This window comes from Camelus ferus, chromosome 7 (genome assembly GCF_009834535.1).
Source record: "Camelus ferus isolate YT-003-E chromosome 7, BCGSAC_Cfer_1.0, whole genome shotgun sequence".
Classification (NCBI taxonomy): Eukaryota; Metazoa; Chordata; class Mammalia; order Artiodactyla; family Camelidae; genus Camelus; species Camelus ferus.
The window spans coordinates 57712544-57731752 of record NC_045702.1 but is presented as its reverse complement, the minus strand read 5'-3'; the positions used below and the strand labels follow the sequence as shown (position 1 = coordinate 57731752).

The 19209-nt window shown below is 45.9% G+C and overlaps 1 protein-coding gene across 10 annotated transcripts in view; it reads right to left on the bottom strand.

The window, feature by feature from the left end:
* Positions 1-1062: 1062 nt before the first annotated feature.
* The window catches only part of ICA1 (islet cell autoantigen 1), a 141761-nt gene continuing 123614 nt past the window's right edge, over positions 1063-19209 (bottom strand). For 8 of the 10 annotated variants that reach the window (XM_014557494.2, XM_032483947.1, XM_032483946.1 and 5 more), the window contains 3 exons: positions 13998-14267; positions 4099-4188; positions 1063-1931 (listed from right to left, as the gene is read on the bottom strand). In XM_014557494.2, the coding sequence (XP_014412980.2) occupies positions 1834-1931; positions 4099-4188; positions 13998-14267 (458 nt within the window). In that variant the 3' untranslated portion in view covers positions 1063-1833. The remainder of the gene's footprint in view (positions 1932-4098; positions 4189-13997; positions 14268-19209) is intronic. The other 2 variants (XM_006182574.2, XM_032483949.1) reach the window with 1 other exon arrangement.

The following is a 19209-nucleotide window of genomic DNA, read 5'->3' as shown; positions in this document are numbered from 1 at the left end:
CCACGGCTGCAAACAAATGTGACCCAGGATGAAACTATGAGGCTTTCCACATTCCAACCAGGGCAGCTCCATTCAGCAATCATTAATCCAGTGCTTACAAGGCGACTCCAGGGTGCTGCTTACCTGGGAAAGACAGACTCGATTATCCGGGGTTGCAGCATCCATGGCCAGAGGCAGATGGACACAGCACAGGCCTTCAGAGGAGCTGGGAGGACAGGGAGGGAATTGTCAGGGAGAGATAAGGGGCAGGTCTTCAAAGGAAAACCACGGGCTGCGCTTTGAGAAATCCCTGTGAAGGAGATGGGGTCTGCAGAGGCTCCTGAGGGGTGGGTAACCGTGATGGGGGCTGAGGGCAAGGGGAGGGGGCATCCCGGGTGGAGTGGGCAGCAGTGCACAGGCTGAGGGGGTCGAGGGATGAGCAAGCCCTCCTGTGTGTGAAGGGGACGGTACGAGGTGAGGCCTCAACGAGCACGAGTGCCAGGCTGAGGAATTTGCTCAGTGAGATTCCACCAAACGAGACCCCCGTGGACAGCTGTGCTGGCCTGGCCAGGAAGTGAACAGAGTCTCCAGCCGCAACTCACCAGCATCTCTTCCCGCACAGAAGAGGAAACGCCTTTCACAGGCCAGGTCGCCGGGCCCAGGCTGTCTTGCAGAGGACGTGACTGCTGTTAGGGCCACGCATCCCGGAGCTGAGGAGGCACGCCCAGTGTCTCTGTGTGTTTGGGGAAGCGGCTCCAGGAGACCCTCTCAGAGCCAGGGAATGAGGCCGTAGGAGCGCAGCAGACACCTCCCTGGCCCAGCTGAGCATGAAGAACCAAAGCCTGGCTAGTCATGGACCCAGCCCCACTCAGGACACCCGGCCTAGGGAAAGACATGTACACGGGCTTCCAACAAGCGTCCACGTCCTCCTCCCCGCGCTGCGTATTTAGGGGTGCACGGGCCACGCCGGCAGCTTAAAGCAGGTGGGACCCATCCTTCTCCGTCCCTCTCCAGCCCCCACACCCACAGCACCTCCCCGCTGAGTTCCCACAACACATTCATTTATTAACTTGACTTTGCATGTCAAATCTCTTTTCCGTTTAATTAAAAAAAAAAAACAAACCAAAAAACAGTTAATGTCACAAGGAGCTCCAGAAATACATGCTTTTAAATTCCAGCCGTGTAGAGGACTAAAGGAGACAGTGGGATCTGCAGATATGGCTGCTGTCCATAGAAAGATTTGTGCGGAGAGTTCAAGTCCAGCCCCTCCGCCCCGCGAGAGAGCCCACGGCCCAGCGGGCAGGGGGCGAGGGAGTGTCTTTGGTTGGCGGGAGTTATATCCAGAGCTTGCTGGAAGGTGGCTTGGCAGGAAGAGGGAGTGTCCCTGCAGCCCCCTTCTAGGGAGGACAGAGGCAGGGGTACAAGAGGAGGCATTTAAGCTTCACTAGCCTCCTGCTGCCTCTGAGGCTGCAGGACACCTTTTCGAACCTAACACAACGTAGGTTTAGGTTTACGATCTGAACTTGCCTCACAGTAGCCCGCGGACACATCCGCAGCCACCATGCAGACGTCGGCAGGAGTGCGGCCGGCCTGGAAACCGCTCCTAGGCAGCCTTGTACTGTCAGGTCCACGTAGGAAACACATTAAACCCTTTATACCAAATAAGAGTAAATAATTATACCAATATAAACAGGGCCTTGGACCCTTTCATTTTATTAAAATGACACAGAAATATTAAAACAGCATACTGATCGCTTCCTATGTCTGCGAGCCCTGTGGTGTGTGGAGGAGGAGCCGCTGCTTGTGGGCTCCCTCCCGGAGGCGCAGACTCATGCATTGAGCAATTCATGTTCTTTATCGGTTTTCCCAACAGCAGTCAGGATTTGATAACGGGTCGAGGTCAGCAAAGAGGCTGAACCAGGCATTCAGGTCCGAGGCAGCCTTGGCAGGCTCTGGGGAGAGAAGAGAAGGCATCAGCACACCCACCCTGCAAACACCCACCTCTCCAGCCTGCACGTGGGTGGGTCCAGGTTCATCTTGAAAAGGGAAGGCGCTCAGTTGGATAAAGCCCAGTGAACAGTGAGCCCTCATGTTGACCCCACCTGCCCCCACACCCAGTGGATGACCAAACCCCACAGAGCTGCCTGAGATCCCAGACCCTGTGCTTCCCAACCTCGGGAAGTATCAGACTCATTTCAGAACTCAGACTGAATGACTAAGGAGGCAAGGTGCCTTCCAGTGTCCACTGGAGGACTCTTGTCAAATCTGCTGGGTCAAGAGGACGACTGTGGTCACTCTTGTCAGCCTTCCAAGTAGCAGGTCCAGAAGGTGGGGTTGGCACTTGAGCCTGACTGCCCTTCTTCTCTCAAGGTCACTGCCTTCTTCAACCCTCTGCCATCAGAGGAAGAGGGCCTGGGATGTGCCTCCCCTTCCCCACTGGGCTCTGTATCACCCCCACCACCTCACACTCCAGCCTCAGTGGAGGACTACCTTCAGCTGTTCTTTTCACCAAACTATTTGCCCTAACTTGCTGAGTGGCACGATTAGAGCCCAATTACTTTCCAGATGAGAACATTTTCAAAAAAATGCCTGATGCAAGTGATTTCTAAATAAGTTGGAGGCTCTTCTTTCTATAAATCATTCCACATGAGAATCTAGGTTCATTGGCTTAGGTGACCCATGCTTTTTTTCTTTCTCCAACAGGTGGGAGTATCAAAAGCATGAAGAAAATGTCTCTGACAGGTTCTTTCTAGCTGAGAGTAGCTAGGAATGTGCTGGCCATCTGGTTGAAAAGAGTCTCAAAAAATATTGGTAGGACAAGTTGCTAAATAAAAGTGGTTATATGAGAGTGATGGAGAGTACTGATCGGATTATACCCACATACACAGAACCTTTGACCTTTCCACTAAAATGGCACTAAAAACATTAAGAGAGTGTACTCATCACTTTATACTTCTGATTCTCCCCCCTTTGTCTTTTCTTCCTCAAAATCTCTTATAGATGTATTACTTTATGAGATGACAATACATCTATTACAGAGATAAGCTATTGCAAGCAAGACTAGTTAGTAATACGAAAGTTACTACTATGTAACATAAACTGCATACTGTGTGCAGTTAGCCCCCAAAACATTTGGTTTATTTTGATATGAAAAACTGAGACCTCAGAGATCTCAATATAGCTTGGTGGGGGTGGAGGAGAAATAATCAAAAAAAAAAAAAAAAGGGAGCAACTTGTCTGTCTTTGGTTATGTAGGAGGTCACACAAGGAAATTGTATGGGGCAAGCCCATTTTAGGAGGATTAGTCTGTTCTTGATAGAGAATATCAAAACATCTTAGAGACAGTGCCAGTGAAACTATGCTACAGGCTCAATTGCTCACCTCCGCCCCCCCCCCCCCGCCCTGCTGCACTCCGAGAATGGGTGTGGCCCTGCTGTGAGGCCTCAGGTGACTGCACTTTGGGGCAGTCCTTACATTCCCCAGACCTCCGCTGTCGCTGTCGGAGGGAAAACCAGGTGCAACTAATTGCACAACACCTCAAAGAACATCAAGGGAATGCTTTCTGATGATAACAGAATAGACACTTCCTTTAACTTCCTGTGGTCAACACAGGGAGAGTGGGTGATGACCAAAGGCAGAGAGCAAGTGAACTGCAAAAACAGACGAGATCTTCAGGCAGGCAGATGTTCTGTCTCAAAAGAGAACAGATTTCACCAGCTTGAAAGGCCCTCTTTTGACAACGAAGACACCTGGCTTTTTGCAAAAAGCACTAATCAAATGCCTTGTCTGGTGGAGGCAATGGTATTTTCAGCTGAAGACTGCAAACCTCAATGGTCTTTCCTCCCCTGCTGTTGCCACTCAATCTTGGGGAGCACCCAGTCACATGGAGACAGATGTGTGATTCCTCCTCATTAGATGTGATAAAGGGAATTATGAATTAGGACATTGAACCAGAAAAACAGTCAAAATGTTAGTTTCTGGGATCATGCAAAACTCTCCACCCTTATACATTGAACCTAAGGTGCTCAAATGGAAATTAGTAAAGAAATACAGAAAAGCATGTTAGGCCCATGGAAAGAAAGGCAACTATCATTTAAGGGGGAGAGAACACTGCATTACCTTTCAGTGCAGGACTGCTGTCATTTGGACTGCTTGCCTTTGGTGCTGGCCATGGAGGAGAAGTGCGACTGACATTGCTCTCTGACCAGCCTAATGTTCGAAACCAGAGGTCATTAGATATAGGGAAGAGCAGTCACACGGCCCCCTAGTTGCAGGGGTGTACCCATGGTTCTCAACTACGGCAGCTTCCAGGAAAGAGAGGATGGTGGTGTGCAAAGACCCTTCTCCTGTGTTCCTCATAACTGGACTACGTTTTAGAGGAGAGTAGATAAACAGAATCATGCCCAACTCAAAAGTGTGGAAAACTAAGAGAAAGACTGCATTTTGAAAAGCAAACGAGAAATTGCTAAAGTTAAAGTATTTTTGCTTTTAGCTTTATGTCCATTTTTCTTACCAAGTGACATTATTTCAGTCATACCAAAGATTATCAATAATGTTCCAAGAAACTCAAGTGCCTTGTTTTTCTGTCACAAATGGGGAAAGCTAAAAAAACTGAACGCCATTAAATGCAGCGACAGAACTAGTAAATGGCAGGCCTTCTCCACTTCCCATATGATCCAGTCTATTTTCTATGCAGTGAATTTAAACTGGGAAGTTGAGTTAACACAGATAAATGGTAATCAAGTCCAAATATATGACGGGAAAGAAAGCCTCCCTTACCTTGATGTCACGCTGTTATGGTGGCATTTATCTTGTTTAAGCCAACATTCTGAAACGCCCCCTTGTGCTCTGCCCACCTCTAATGATGTAGAAGCATTCAGCAATCCTGCTTTGGGGGAAGCAAGCCTCATTCCCCGCAGCATTTACTGTCTGTGCTGGATGTTCTGGCATGACATTTAATTTAGAACTTTACCATAGGCTTCTTTGCACATCTGCTTTAATTCTTCCTGTGTAAGTCCCATCCTTTCAATGAGACAGGGAACTGTTTCTTCAGTGAGCTCCACCATAGACTTAATGCATTATAGGCAGGTGTTTGTGGACAAAGTCCACTGTTGATTCTCATTGTGAAACTCAGACCATCCGATGATGCATCATTCATTGTTGGGATCCAAATGGTTAAAACTATATCCTTTCACTGGGATGCTCTGGTCACAGTATTTACTACAGAAAAGGTTTTGTCTCTGATAAGGTCCTCATGTGACATCATGTTTGAATGACAGAGTTCAGCTGAAGCCAATTTCTGGAGCAAGACAGCCACTCAGTACATGCCCCCAAAATGATAAGATTTAAGGCTGTTTGTTTACCCTGCCATTCTCAAATTTGTAATGAGGGACTTAATTATAGACTCATATTATATTTATTAGCTCATACTTTCGGCTCATCTCCGAGAGCTGTGAGCCCCTTGAAAGCAGGAACAATGTAGTATTCATCTTTACATCCTTTCTTGCACTTCCTGGCACATGATGGATGTTGAAATTAAAATAAACTATTGAAGAACTCTTTAAACCAGGAGAAGTACACATATGAAGCATTATTTTAAGAGATGGCAAAGCAACACTTGGCACAGTAGATGCTCTGATACTCACTGGTTGAATTATTCCACTTTAGGCAAATTGCACACAAACATCTCTATGAAGGCTAACCAATGACAAATGAAATGACCTGCGACCTATTTATTAGGTCTAAAATAATGAAAACATATTTTCATTAAACAAAAATACTGTTATTCATTGGAAAGGTACTTGAACATGTTGTTAACATATTTCACAATACACAAAAAGCACAAGATTTTAAGGGAACTTTTTGGGATGATGGTCTAACCCTAGACGACTGGTGACAGTTGCACAATATAAATTTACTAGAAATTCTTGAACTGTTCTCTTACCACAGGTGGTTTTCATGGTATGTAAATTATAATTTAAGAAAGCAGCTTTAAAAAATGACCAGTATTTGGAGTAATCCAGGAGTAACATAACCTCTCTGGTTCCTAGAAAATTGGACCATGAGCATTTTCCTTCTAAACCCAAATCACACAAAATAATGGTAAATGTGGAAAGTTAAAATTGTGGTTCCATTGTGTGCCAAATAAAGCTGAAAGAGGTAGAATCTAACTGGGTCAATTTTACTCTTTTCCCTACAATACTCTATGGACACCAGGCTTCAAAACCCACCTGTGCTTGGCAGAGCCTGTGCAACCTTTCCAACAGCACCTGCAACCTGGTCTCAATGTTTTAAGGCAGTGGCTCTCAAAGCATGGTGCTCACACAGTAGGCATCACCTGTGAGCTGGTTAGGATGCAAGTTCACGGGACAACCCTGACCTACTGAACCAGCATCCTGGGGTGGTGCCCAGGAAACCATTTCAGCAAACCCTCAGTGACTGTCATGCAAGTCTAAGTGTGGAAGGTATTGCCAGAGATGATCCCCAAGGGGCTACCAGGGTTACCATCTTCTTTAGGATCAAGGTCATCCTGGTTGTGCCAGAGACAAGGAGAGGTTCTCCTCAGAAACAGAGGTGTCTGCGTTTAAGACCCCACCTCCCAAGTCCTGCAGCAATAAACTCCTTGAGCCTGTTGAGCTCTCTGAGTTCAGGGAGGCTCACACTTTCAAAGAGAACCCGGTACTCATGCAGAGGAAAGCCAGGGGAGAGGTATAAGTCAACCCCTCTCTGATCTCTGAATGCCATTTGATACAGTGGGAACTCAGCAAGATAATTCTTCCCATTTCAAAAATATGCACAACATTCATTTTTTAAAAAATGGCTGCAGAGAACAGTGGAAAAGAGGTAGGTTCCAAGCACTGTCTTTTTCACAGTATAAAATGGAACACATTCCTAAAGGAGGCAGAAATAAATCTACATGTCAAAACGGAGCTCCCCTCACTTTATGTAATGGGAATGTTTCCGAATAGTTATAAATAAATAAAATGTCTGCATATCAAGTCATATTTTTAAAGTACCAGAAATACAAATTGTATTTTTAAGCCTATTATTTAAAGGATTATTATGGCAGATTTCTGTATAAAGACAATAAATGTCTTCTAATTAGATTCCTTTGTAACCATGGAGTTTTGAATACTGCACACCTAAAACAGTCATGAACCATGCAAGAGACATCCAGAATGTGTGGATTTGGGGGCTTCTCTGCAGCGGAGGACACAGATGAGGATGAGCATAAAGACACTGCCCTCTCTGGGGATTAAGATGATGCAGAAAGCCAACCTGTTTCCCAAAGACACACTTATCACTGTTTGCTTGTCCCACAGTGTGAAGCAGGAACAACAGCCAGTTTGCCAAGTCACAGTCTCTCCTCAGAACAGCCATTAAGCATGTCCGACTATATGACTTTATGTGCATGAGGGGAGAAAATGGTACAGCTGTGACACCAGCTACATATTAAGAAAAAAAAAAGCTAATACTAAGCTGAGCAGCAATTTCACCCTCACTCATTTCACTTTGGGAATTTTTTAGGAAAAATTAGTGAGCATAATTATGGATGGAATGTTAAGCCCGATTTCAAATGTCTTGGCTTCTGTCAGGAAAAAAATGCTATTTAAAGAGAACTTGGTGTTGCTAATATTCCGGTAATTGCCGTCAACTGTTCCCTAGCTGGTGTTAGTTGGCTGAGGTGCTTTTTTTTACCAGGAAGGTGTGGCTGGAAAGACGTCTCCCCATCTCAGAGAAATTGTGTCAGGGGACGAGGTGGTGAAGGGTGGGGGCGGGAGCGCGCAGAGGGCTCCGTGAACAAGATGACTATCCTCGCGCCCAGTTACTTTGATATGTCAACTGTGCTACCCCTTTGCTGGAAACACATAGGAAATTTTATTGGAGCCATTCTGCCCTCTTTACTTACATAAGGGAAAATATAAATCAGCCAGAAATAACACTGGCCAGCTCGAGCAGCAAGAGAAGCCAAAACACCACCACCCAGAGTAGCACTTTACGATGAATGTAATTTCACTAAGTGGGAGAGCAAAAGCCCGGGCTGGGTTGACGAGCACAGCCTGGGGCCCTCTGGGGTGGGGTAGGCCCTGAAGGGGAAAGTGGGAAGACCACTAGCCTGCCGTCCACACCGTCTCTGGGCCCCAGTTTCCGTACCTACAAAGGGTGGGTAAAAATTCCTGCCTCATTAGGTTGTTGTATGGCTAAAATGGGATCTTGTAGGAGAAACTGGGGAGTACAGAGGCTAAAGAGCAGGCCCTCAGCAAGTCTAAGTTGAATCTGGATTTCTGTATAACTCAGCAGACACGAGGACCAACCCCTGAGACCGTCATAGGACTGTTTTCTTCTAATCTAGTGATGCAGTGTCAGTTAATTTCTCCCTCCCTTCTTGCCTGCCATCCATCCACCCATCTATCCACCCATCCATCCATCCATTCATCTGGATATCTTTTTGAACATCTATTATATTCCAGGCACTGAGCTATGTTCTGGAAATATGATGGTGAGCAACACAAACATGGGCCTGCCCAGGACAATCTAAAGCAGACAGAAAATGAAATCAACTTTACAATGAAGTGAAATAAGAGGCATGATTAAGTCCTGGGTGTAAAGGGAATGGAGGGAAGAAACACGAAACACTGATTGCTGGGGGAGTCCACGGATGAAATATTACTGAAGCTGAGAACCTGAAGGATGAGACATCAGCCAAGGAGAGCAAGCATCATGGGTGTGGAGGTGGGTGCAGTGCTTGGAGGAGAGGGGAGAGCATATGCCAAGGCCCAGTGGTGGGAGAGTGGGGCTCACTGGAGTCCAGCATACAGACATAGTACCTGGTTCTCCAGCAGAACAATGTCATTAAGTCATGCTAAGTAAAGGTGAGGGAGGTATGGGCATCGATGAGGTCAGGCCCTATAGGACCTTGTAAGCCAAGCTGAGGAGTTTAGAACTTACTTGCGTGGTGGATAAAACCACAACTTGGCAAGTCACAAGACTTTTCTGGAGTCCCTTAATTTCCTCATCTATAACGTGAGGGTGGAGTTGATGGTCACTAAGTTTCCTTCTATGGACTCATGGGGGCACTTAGATTCTGCAGATAGCCAAGGCCTGGGAATGGGTCTCATCAGGCTTAGAAAGTGCTGCTTCTTTGCTGGAACAAACAATGCCACTGACTCACGCTGTGGGCTCAAACTGTCTTCAAATGTGGCCCACAGTCTTTTCCTTCACATTATTCCATTTGAGTCCCAGAAATATCAGTTACCCGGAGTCAGGCTAAGCCAGAAACAGCAAGAGGTGAGCCCTAGTCAAGGAGAGGTGAGTCTGAGATAGCGCAAAGCTTGACATTACCTTAGCTTTAAGTGGAAACCCACCCAGATGGCAAGAGCACCTGGGAATTGGGTAAAACAACAGAATATCCAGAAGGAACAAAGGGTTGTATGTTTGAGAGAATCTGGAACAAGACTCTTAACTTTGGTTTGCAGCATCCTAAATTAAAAGATGTCCCGGTGCATTTACTTGGAGCAGATGGTTATCTTTTCAGTATCAGCGTCTGTTTCTCAATTAAATTTTGGATGTTGGCAGGGAATTAGAAGAACGTCGAATGAGGCCCATCAGCCTTGCCTGATCTCTGTCTCCATAGCCTCTATGGCTGGCCCTCCCACTCACTTTAAGAGGCCTCAGGAAGGTACAATTTTATCATCACTGTAGGACACAAAAACCCCAGCCCCTATCACACTGGGAACTTCTGAGAAATCCTAGCTAAAATTAACTCCTTCAAATTTTTCAGCACAACTTGATCCTAAATGTAAGTTCCTTTGTTTTGCTCCCTGAGAGCTTGAAGCAGGTGGGAGAAGGAAGATATAATTGTTCTCTTACTAAACCTCCCTTCCTATTTCCCCAGAGCTAAGGGAAACAGAGGCCAAAGAAGAGAGGGAGGGAGGCAGAGGAGAATGGGGTGGGGAGTGAGAGGGAATGTGGAGTGCGGAAGAATGCTGGGGTGCCTACAGCTGTGGCCTGGAGCCATACACCGAGTCCTCTGGACACTCTGACCCTGAGGACACAGTTCCGCCTGGACCTCCCAAAGAGCCACAAAGTTGGTGAGACTGAGCATGGGTGCACTAGAGTGAGCCGGGGGTGACGGCTAACATGGCCAAGATTCTGTAGACAATTCCAATTTCATATATTCTATTCTGAAACATCATTCAGCTTTTGTGGTTGACACGAACCCTGCCTCCCACACCCACCTTCCTCCCCCATGACGACGGGGTGGCCCGGTCCCTGTGTGTGGCCAGAATGCCTGGCACCTCGCCAACAGTCAGTACAAGTCCTGCTCCTCCAGCAACATCCAAGACAAGGCGTGAGGGAACCCGGCGGGGAATCACGTTTGCCGTCAGAGATGGGATACCCAGAGGCAATAGAATAAGAAAGTGAAAGGCAGGGATTCCTGAGTCAGGTGGCTCAGGCTCATGATCTGGCCTGCCTCCTACCAGAACCATGATCAAATTACTTACTGCCCCATTTCCCAGGTGATAAGATGGAGATGGTGCCACTACCTGCCCGAGAAGTGGGTGGTGAGGATGAAGTAAGTTAACACAAGTAAAGCACACGTGGCAGTGCTTGGCACAGAGCACATACCGACCAGAGTGCTGGTTCTTGTTATTTGACCAGCTATACAGGGCAGAGTCACGGAATCACATGGTTTTAGACCTCAGCACCTCTGAAGTGGGGACTAACCCAGGGATAAGAAGATAACACTTGTGGAAAGGTGGAAGGCTCCTTCACATGAGTTGGGTCTCTCCCGATAGATTTTTTTAGTGAATTTAACACCTCGTATTACAGATGACAAGGCAAAGGCCCAGAGAATGAGTGGCCTGACCAATTGCTGCAGAATGAATGCAGGGAAGGGAGTCTGCAGAATAAAACCCTGGCTTTGAACTCCCCACCACTGTGTTTCACTGAGCCAGTGTGCCAATGAGCCTTTCTACTCCATGCTTAGTTACTTATTTACTCCATGACCACTGACTTATTTCAGTGGTTGATTTAATTTGGTTTTTGAGATGATCTGGATAATCAGGGGAAGCAGTTTCAATACGAGGTGTCAAATGTTTAACAATTATTTAGATGCTTTTGCAATTCATGTATACAGATGGGTTTTCTAGACTATGGGGGAAAAAATGGAAAAATGGAAAAAAATGGAAAAATGGAAAAAAATGGAAAAAAATCTACAGCCAACATCCATCTTTTCCTCTTTTTTTTAGGGTGTTGGGGGAGTCCTGACAAAAGCACAGAATATAATTACAGTTGGATTACATGATTGATCAATTGTTGAAGCAGGGAGCCCATACTTAATTTGTACACATATGTTTTGAAGGTCCCCTGAATCTGAGGGCAGCATTGGGGTGGGGCGCCTGCTGGGAATCTGCAGATGTGGTAGAAGCTGAATGCGCTTCTTCTTTCAAACACTTAGGTTCCACCTTTTTTCTGTCCTTTTGAGTTCCATAGACATTCAATTTGTGGCTGCTGGTGTGCAAGGGAAATAGGATAATTCAGAGGTTATAAAATAACTCCTTTAACATTGGTCTTGATAGAACCCCAGCTGAGGGAAGGAAACTTTTAGCAGCCAGAATGATCCTTTCAAGTGGTAAATCAGATCATGCCCATCCTTGGTCTTGTGATGTTGTGATGGTTCCCAAGTTCTTCCAAAGGCTACAAGGTCCTGTGGGGCCCCGCCTGTTTCCTCTCCCAGTGCCTCTCCCCCTCGCTCCATCCTCGGTGCTGTTCCTCCAGACTCTTGACCAGATCAGACACGTCCTCCCTTAGGCACTGGCACAGAGGTTCCCCCTGCCCAGAGCTCCACATGGCTAATATTCTCACATCCTGCAAGTCTTTGCTCAAACCTCATCTCAATAAGAATCCCATTTAGTCCTGCAGCCTGACCTACCGTGCATTCCCCCGACATGCTCTACCTCTGGCTCTGCTTCTCCCTTTTCTTCGTATCATTGGTCACTTTCTAACCTACAATGCAATTTGCTTTTCTATTACGTGTCTTGTTCACTATCTCCTCTCCATTTAGAATGTGAGTTCCGGGAAGGCAGAAGACTGGTCTGTTTTGTTCTCCAATGAATCTCCAGTGCCTGGCATCCAGAAGGATCCAATAAATATTTGTTGGATGAATAAGAAACTTGCTCAGGTATTACTAGGGTGGCAACCTCTGGTGAGATTCTGTTTGCCTGAGAAATAAACAGCCTCCCTGTGTAGCACCTCTTTCTCTTTCCATACTGCGAGCTTGCATCTCTTGCTCTAGCTCTCAGAACACCTCCGCCCTTGGAACCCAGTGTGGTCGTGTGCCTTTCTCCTGGACGTGGGGGAAGGCTGAAGTGCAAAGCCCATGGCCACTTGTCATAGCTCTCGGGTGGAGTTCTGCGGATAGTGCCTTTGGGCCCTGAGCTGAGATCTTCTCACTCCCTCTGCTCAGGAAGAGGGCGGGCAGCTCTGACTTCTCAGCTGCTGGCATGGGGCACTTGCAAAAGTGACACCTGGCCACTGGAGCTAAGTAGGAGCATGGCCACCACTGCTCTGATTCGGCAGCAGGGGCCCTGGTGTCTCCAAAGCTGGGCGCCCAAGTGGGGTTCATCCTGCAGCACAGCCAGAGAGTCTCCCACAGCCACGAGCTCTGAGCTGTGGATCCTGGTTCTGACTCTCCCGACTCTCCCACGCCTTGTTAGCGCCTCCACCACAGGTGGGTGTGGGTGAAACCCCGTCTTTGGCACCATTGCTCATCTGGGGCTCCGACAAAGGAGGTGGTAAAACCCGGCGGTGAAACTCAGGGCGGAGAAGTAGTTTTGATGGCATTTATCCGTCCTATCTCTAACTCCATTATGGAGAAGAAATAAGATAGTTCCAAAATGGGACTCGAAGAGGAAGCTGAAAGGAATCATGTATTTCATAAAAAAGAGTGAAGACTTTTCTTCGGGTCTTGCCCACCAACTCTTGCTGTCCATGATCTCAGCTCCAAAGACCTGAATTTTTTTTTAATAGCCCATAATTGCTTAAATCATTCCAGCTCTGCCGTTTGTTCTCAGTTTTAAGTGCCAGATAAACACATTGTTTATTAAGGAGATAGCCTAATTCATGGAAAAATCAAAACAATTTGAGAATTTCTCAACAGGGATTCCTGTCTTACAATTAAAGGGACATGAAAGGAGGAAAAATGTGATGAAATATTAAGAAAATGGTTTCCTTCCCAAGGTCTGTTTGTTTAGAAATTCAAACTTAAAAATTTAAATTTCAACCTGAGGGTTAGTTTTGCACTCTAAATCAACAAGCTCACGTCAGCAATTCTTCACCAGCATGTGGGCTGCCTGTGAGCTTGGTGCACCTTGAACCCTTACCAATGTTGCCAACCACTTCTGATCAGTGTGGAAACTCTATTTCTGCTGTAGTCGGGCTTCAGGGGACTGTTGGGCCATGTGTTTCAGGCAGAAATGGGAACAACTGAGCTGAGGGCATCCTCAGGATAGGGGTGGGCCAGGGTGCACTGGGAAAAGGCACCCGGAAAGCTCCATGTCTGTGGAAATGTAGAGAATGTGGCCTCATGAGTCTATGGGAGAACTCAGCTAGGGCGATGGTCAGGCAGGGATGGCCAAGTCAACATGCCATGACCGTGAAAGCAATTTGATCCTTCAAGTGTGCTATGAAAACATCTAAAATCAAGGTATGACAGTAAGATTAAGAACCACCCCTCTAGCCTTTCATTAATAGGAAATGTTAACATGGGGAGAAAATTATGAGAAGAAATAGATTTTAAACTCTGACATGTGTCTTCAAACCAGAATGTGATTCTGAGATTTCAGCTAAAAAGTCACTGAATATAGAAGAAAAATACTCCCCCCCCCAAAAAAAAGGACACTGGATATCAAATAGAAAACATAAAAAAAGATAAGGAAAAATAGGCCTTTGGATTTTAAAAAGTAACAAAGAATGAACCAACCAGAAAACCCTGTTTCAATCCCTGTAGTACATACCTTGCAGCGAGGCCTGTAAGTCTTTCATATTTTGATCTAAAAGCTGCGAAGGAAGGAATCCTGAGCCTGTCTGGGGCTTGGGATCTGGCTCTCCTGGGGCCACAGTGGGCGCTGGCTCCTTTAGCCGGCCGTCTCCAAACACAGCGGACCACTCTTTGCTGAACTCTCCCTCTTCCAGGGAGGAAGCATTGAAGATCTCACTCAACAGCAGCAGGTCATCTTTGTCAGCACCTTCATGCTCCAGGGTCCCTGACGTTGGGCCCAGGCAAGCTGAAAGAAGGAACAGAGCACAAAACACATCACCACCAAGGGCCCAGGCTCTAGGGAATAAATACAGTAGGGGCTGAGATGGGACAGACGGGGTGATGGATAGATTTTGTTTTATAAGTTAATCAAAATATAAATGAATCCCATTATAGCCTCTCAAGAAATTACAGAATTAAATTTCTAGTCCCAATGAAGTCGAGCAAGACCCTATGAGGCCTTTCTGGGGACAGACCTCTCCATGTCCCTCACCTCTTGTTTGTTTTAAAAATAAAAGTTTTAGCTTCCTAGGCATTCCCATATTTCCAAAGAGCAAATTTAATAAGAAAAGTTTAAAAAATACAAAAACAAAGGAAAGCAATCAAACAAGATAAAATAATAATAGTTCTAGCCATAAAACAAAGTCAAGGACTTGAGTTCCTCCTCAAGGGCTATAGATGGTATCCTGAGCCATATCCTTGAGTTGTTTTGCAGATACTAAAACTCCAACCAGGTGGAAGTTCACTGCATGCTGACCACCAGCACGTAGATGGGTTGGAACCAGAAGTTTGAAGATTGACATTACTACATCACCCGTTATCTTACCATCAACTTATCAGAGGATTGTGTAATCAGAGAATTGTGTGTCCTACAACCCACACCCCTAACCTCACCTTGAAAACCCCTTACCTAAAAGCCATTCTGGAGTTTGGGTCTTTTGAGCATGAGCTGCCTGTTCTCCTTGCTTGGCGCTACAATATATACAACCCAACTTCATGAAGAAAAGAAAAGATGTCTGGTTTGCCTGAGAGCAGCAGTGAAAGAATGGCAGGAAAATGGGGCAAATCACAGAATCACGAGAGGATGAGCCTCACAGGCCAAAGACACAGCCCTGGAGGGTTGGAGTGAGCACCGGACCAGAGGGGGGCCCCTGGGCCATCCTATACTTGCTATGTGACTTCAGCAAGACCCTAACCCCTCTGGGCCTCTGATTTTTCATCTATAAAATTGTAACATTAATAATGCCCACTTTGATATATTGTCAGGAAGATCAAAAGAAATACACCTGAAACCTCACTGCCTTTCCAGAAGGAAGAATTTAAAGAAGAGATCTATTCTTACAACATGAACACTGATGAAATACTAGAGTGAATATAGGTAGAATGGGGGCATTACTATTGGAAATCCTATAACCTTTCATTGAGTCTTCTACATATTTTGAAAACCAAGAACGGATGGTGTTATTAACTGTGGCTTTGTTGTAGTATCTAATTGGCACTAGGAAATTGCTAACAATTTTTGCTGTAAGTCATGAAGACAAGGAACAATCGTGATTAATGTTTTCTCTGAGCGAGATTGCAATGCTGATACTGTCATATTAAGTGAGACCAACAGGTTTCCCTCAAATATATGAGCTAATAAAAAAAAGTCTTCACTTAAGAATTAAATAAAGCTTATCTCTGTCAGCTTTACTGCATCTATTTTCAACCACACTTTACAGAAAGCTCTATAGATGGAGGGGATTTTTGATGTGCTGAGCAGACTGACAATACAACAGGGAAGGGAGGAGTCAGTCACTATGGTTTAAATACAGTGGAAAAATATCACTTTAATCAGACAACAGTCTAATTTAAGCATCCATCTTGTTTGTGTTATCATAGAAATTTGAATCAAGAGAGAGCCTGTGGGTGGTGAGAAGACGGGGAAAATGGCACTTTATTAAATGGGCTTCTGAGATAGTTTTGTAGTAACAAGAGACACTTAGGCCTGTGCGTGGTGGGAAAGTCAGGGCAGAAAAGGTGAGAGGCCCACTTCTGTGAACCAAGGAAGGAACCCTGGTGGGACAGGGTGTGTCCATCAACGTGCACCTAGGCATCCTTCCTCCCTCACTCTCTTAGCGTCACCCTCTTTACATATAGTAACTTTACAAATTTCTGTACTTCCTACTTTCTGTTGGGACCAGAGTGCCTAAACCTTTTCTCATGGTTTAATTTCTGGCCTGGCTGAAATCAGATGACTGCTGAACCAAACCAATTTTACTGGAACCAGTTCAAGTCCACGTATAGCCCCTAGAGGAACAGAGGACTTTAAAGGAGCACTGGGAATTATGTATGCTCCTCCCGGAGTCACACTACAGCCCTCCTGGAGTGTCACCTGGGTGTCAGTCCAGGGAAGGTCATGACTAACATTAGCAACAACAAATAAGACATGACACCCTGAGAGACTTTCAAAAATAACCACAGACTGGAAAAGCTCTAGCTCTGAGTTTAATGTTTGGATTTTGTGCCACGACATTTAGAGTAGACTTCTGTGGGTTTTGCTAACTTAGCAACCCCTTCCTCCTCTTCAGTTTCCCTTTGGGAGACTCCTTCTCTGCCTGATCCTGGTGAGACACCACTTAAGATGCCTTGTCACCCACTCCCTGGTGGACACGTGACCTAGGCTGGCCAGCTTGCCAGAGGCCTCCTTTCTCAGGCCGTGGTGACTGGCTCACAGATGGGCACTCCCAGAGGCATCGCTGGGTTTGGTACGTGGAAGCTGTGAGGAAGAGGAACTCTCTTTCTTTAGGATCCTAAGTTCAAAAGATGCAGATTTGAGGCTCCCGGTGATGAGGGAGCCAGAGAGGGAAGGAGTTGAAAAGAGAATCCCAACAACACTGTTTAAGCTCCTAGATGCAGCCTTACTTGAAGCCAGTCCACTTCTGTGCATCCTCAGTTACATGGTCCAACATCCATACAGGCTTGTACTTTCTTTTTATTTTAAAGTCAAACTATTTAGAGAAGGGTTTCTATTACTTCCAATCAAATGATTTCTGACTAATATTCTATCCTGTAAAACTGAAACTTAATGATCACATGAGAAAAGGACCCATGGTGAGGATGATGTGATCTAAAGCTAGTTCTACACAGAGATTTAGTCTGCAGTCTACCATTGAATTTGGCCTATTACTTAGTGTCCTGGTTATTTAACAGTGAAAGTAGGCTGTACTGTGGATACTATCTCTCTTAAGAAAACACATTACTTACCTAAAAGCAATTAAACTGGCACTGACTTGAACTAGAAAACAGGGAAACCTCCCAATTACTGCCCTGATAATTAAGATGCTTTAAAAGACTATACATAACTTGCAAGAAAAACTTAATTACAAGTAGAAAAGGACAGGTTTAGGTCTGTAACCAGACAAGTTAAGACTTGAAAAATAACACTAGTCAGTTGGCTCTTAAGACTCACGCTATCATTTTCTTTGGAAATAATTCAACTCTACTGTGAGAAAACGGGGGCATACACAGGGATATGATGAGCTCTTTGGGAGAAGCCTGGTGAGAGGCACGACTGAGGTCGGAGCTTCCACCTGTGTAGATGAGCAAGTATTGGAGCCCCAACCTGCCTTTGTCTTAAAGGATGAACAAAGGTGGTGGAGCTCACAGGTGCCAAATCCACAGATACTATTCTAAGCCTCCTCTGTGCTCTTGCTGGTTCTCAAGTCTCCACGCCTACCTTCCCATCAGACAACCCAACCACAGATATTACTACAAAAATAAAGGTAACAGACATGACATACTCAAATTCTCACTTCTTGGCCTCCAGGTCTATGACCCTCCTTGCATTCCCTCTTCTTTTCTGAGCTCAGCCCTCCCTATGCTGTCCCCCTGTTTGGGGAGCCTGCTGTGCTCCCTACCATTATTCAACTCCAGCATCTGTGATCTTTCCTTCTCTAAGGCTCCTCCCTGACCTCGGATGTATGCACATCCCAACAGAAGTCAGTCTTCCCCTGATATTGCTGTCTGCCCCCTGACACCCTGTCAAGTTACTGTTGTAGCTTCTTCCATCTACAGCCACACACTCTACTCTGTCACCGCTCTTTTTCTGGCTGGCTGTAATCAGGTTCAGGGCCCCACCCTAAACCGAAGGGGCCCTCTTGAAGGTTAATGGTAAGATCCTCATGGCAGATTCCAACCCCCTTTTCTCAGGCTTCAGCTTCTGTAGAACTTTGCACTATGGCCCACTGTGGACACGCTGTCATCTCCTGGGAGTCCCCATAAACTGCCTCTCTTGGATGTCCTCCTATCTCCTTGACGACCTTTCCCTGCTACCTCTTCCTACTCTATTTGCCCTTAAGATTTCCTTCTAAGCCAGTGTATCTCTTTTCCCCCCTCTCTGCCTAGAAGATCTTACCTGTTCTCCTGGTTCCTATATCACTTGGGAATCTCCGTCTCTAATTCCAAGTTCTTTCTTGAACTTTGATGACAAACTCCTGACTGGGGGCCCTTTGGGATTTGCCCACTGGCGAGCCCGCTGGCACTCCATAAAAGGCACCCTCCCTCTGTGTACCTCTGCTCAGTTCAGCCGAGGGGTTATTACTCCCTCCTCAAAAACCTTCAATGGCTCCCTCTGACTCCTAAGTGAAGTAACACTCCTTATCAGGACCTCCAGAGTCAAGCTCTAATTTCAGCTGCTCACCAACCCTGCCTTCAGCAAAGCCTACAATTGGGCACAGCTCTTGTTTGCCATTCTTTGAACATGCTTTCCTGCCTTCCTGTTGGGGAACCTGCTGTTTTCTCCCAATGAGATACCCAAAGAGAAGACTTGTCCTCAACTGAAAGGAATCTTATATATTATCTTCTCTAACTCATTTTCGAGATGAGGGAAAAGACAACCTGGCTAGACGACCTCAAGTTCATATAATTTATTAGTTACAGATTATCTGGCTAGGGACCCCGGTTCAAGGTTCAAGCTGTTTTCTCAGTGCAGCACCCTGTTTTCACTTCAGGGCCTATTAAGGATCTCATACATAAATGAGTATTTTAATTTTCATAAAGTCTGGAGGGTTTCTAAGGTCAGATGTCTCCACTAACCCCCAGGCAAAGCCCTTGGCTGCAGGCACTACAGCAGAGTTGCTGCCCTGCCCTGTCCTGCCCCAGGGCTCAAAAATAAAACCCCCAGGCCTCTGGGAAAACATTCCCTAGGA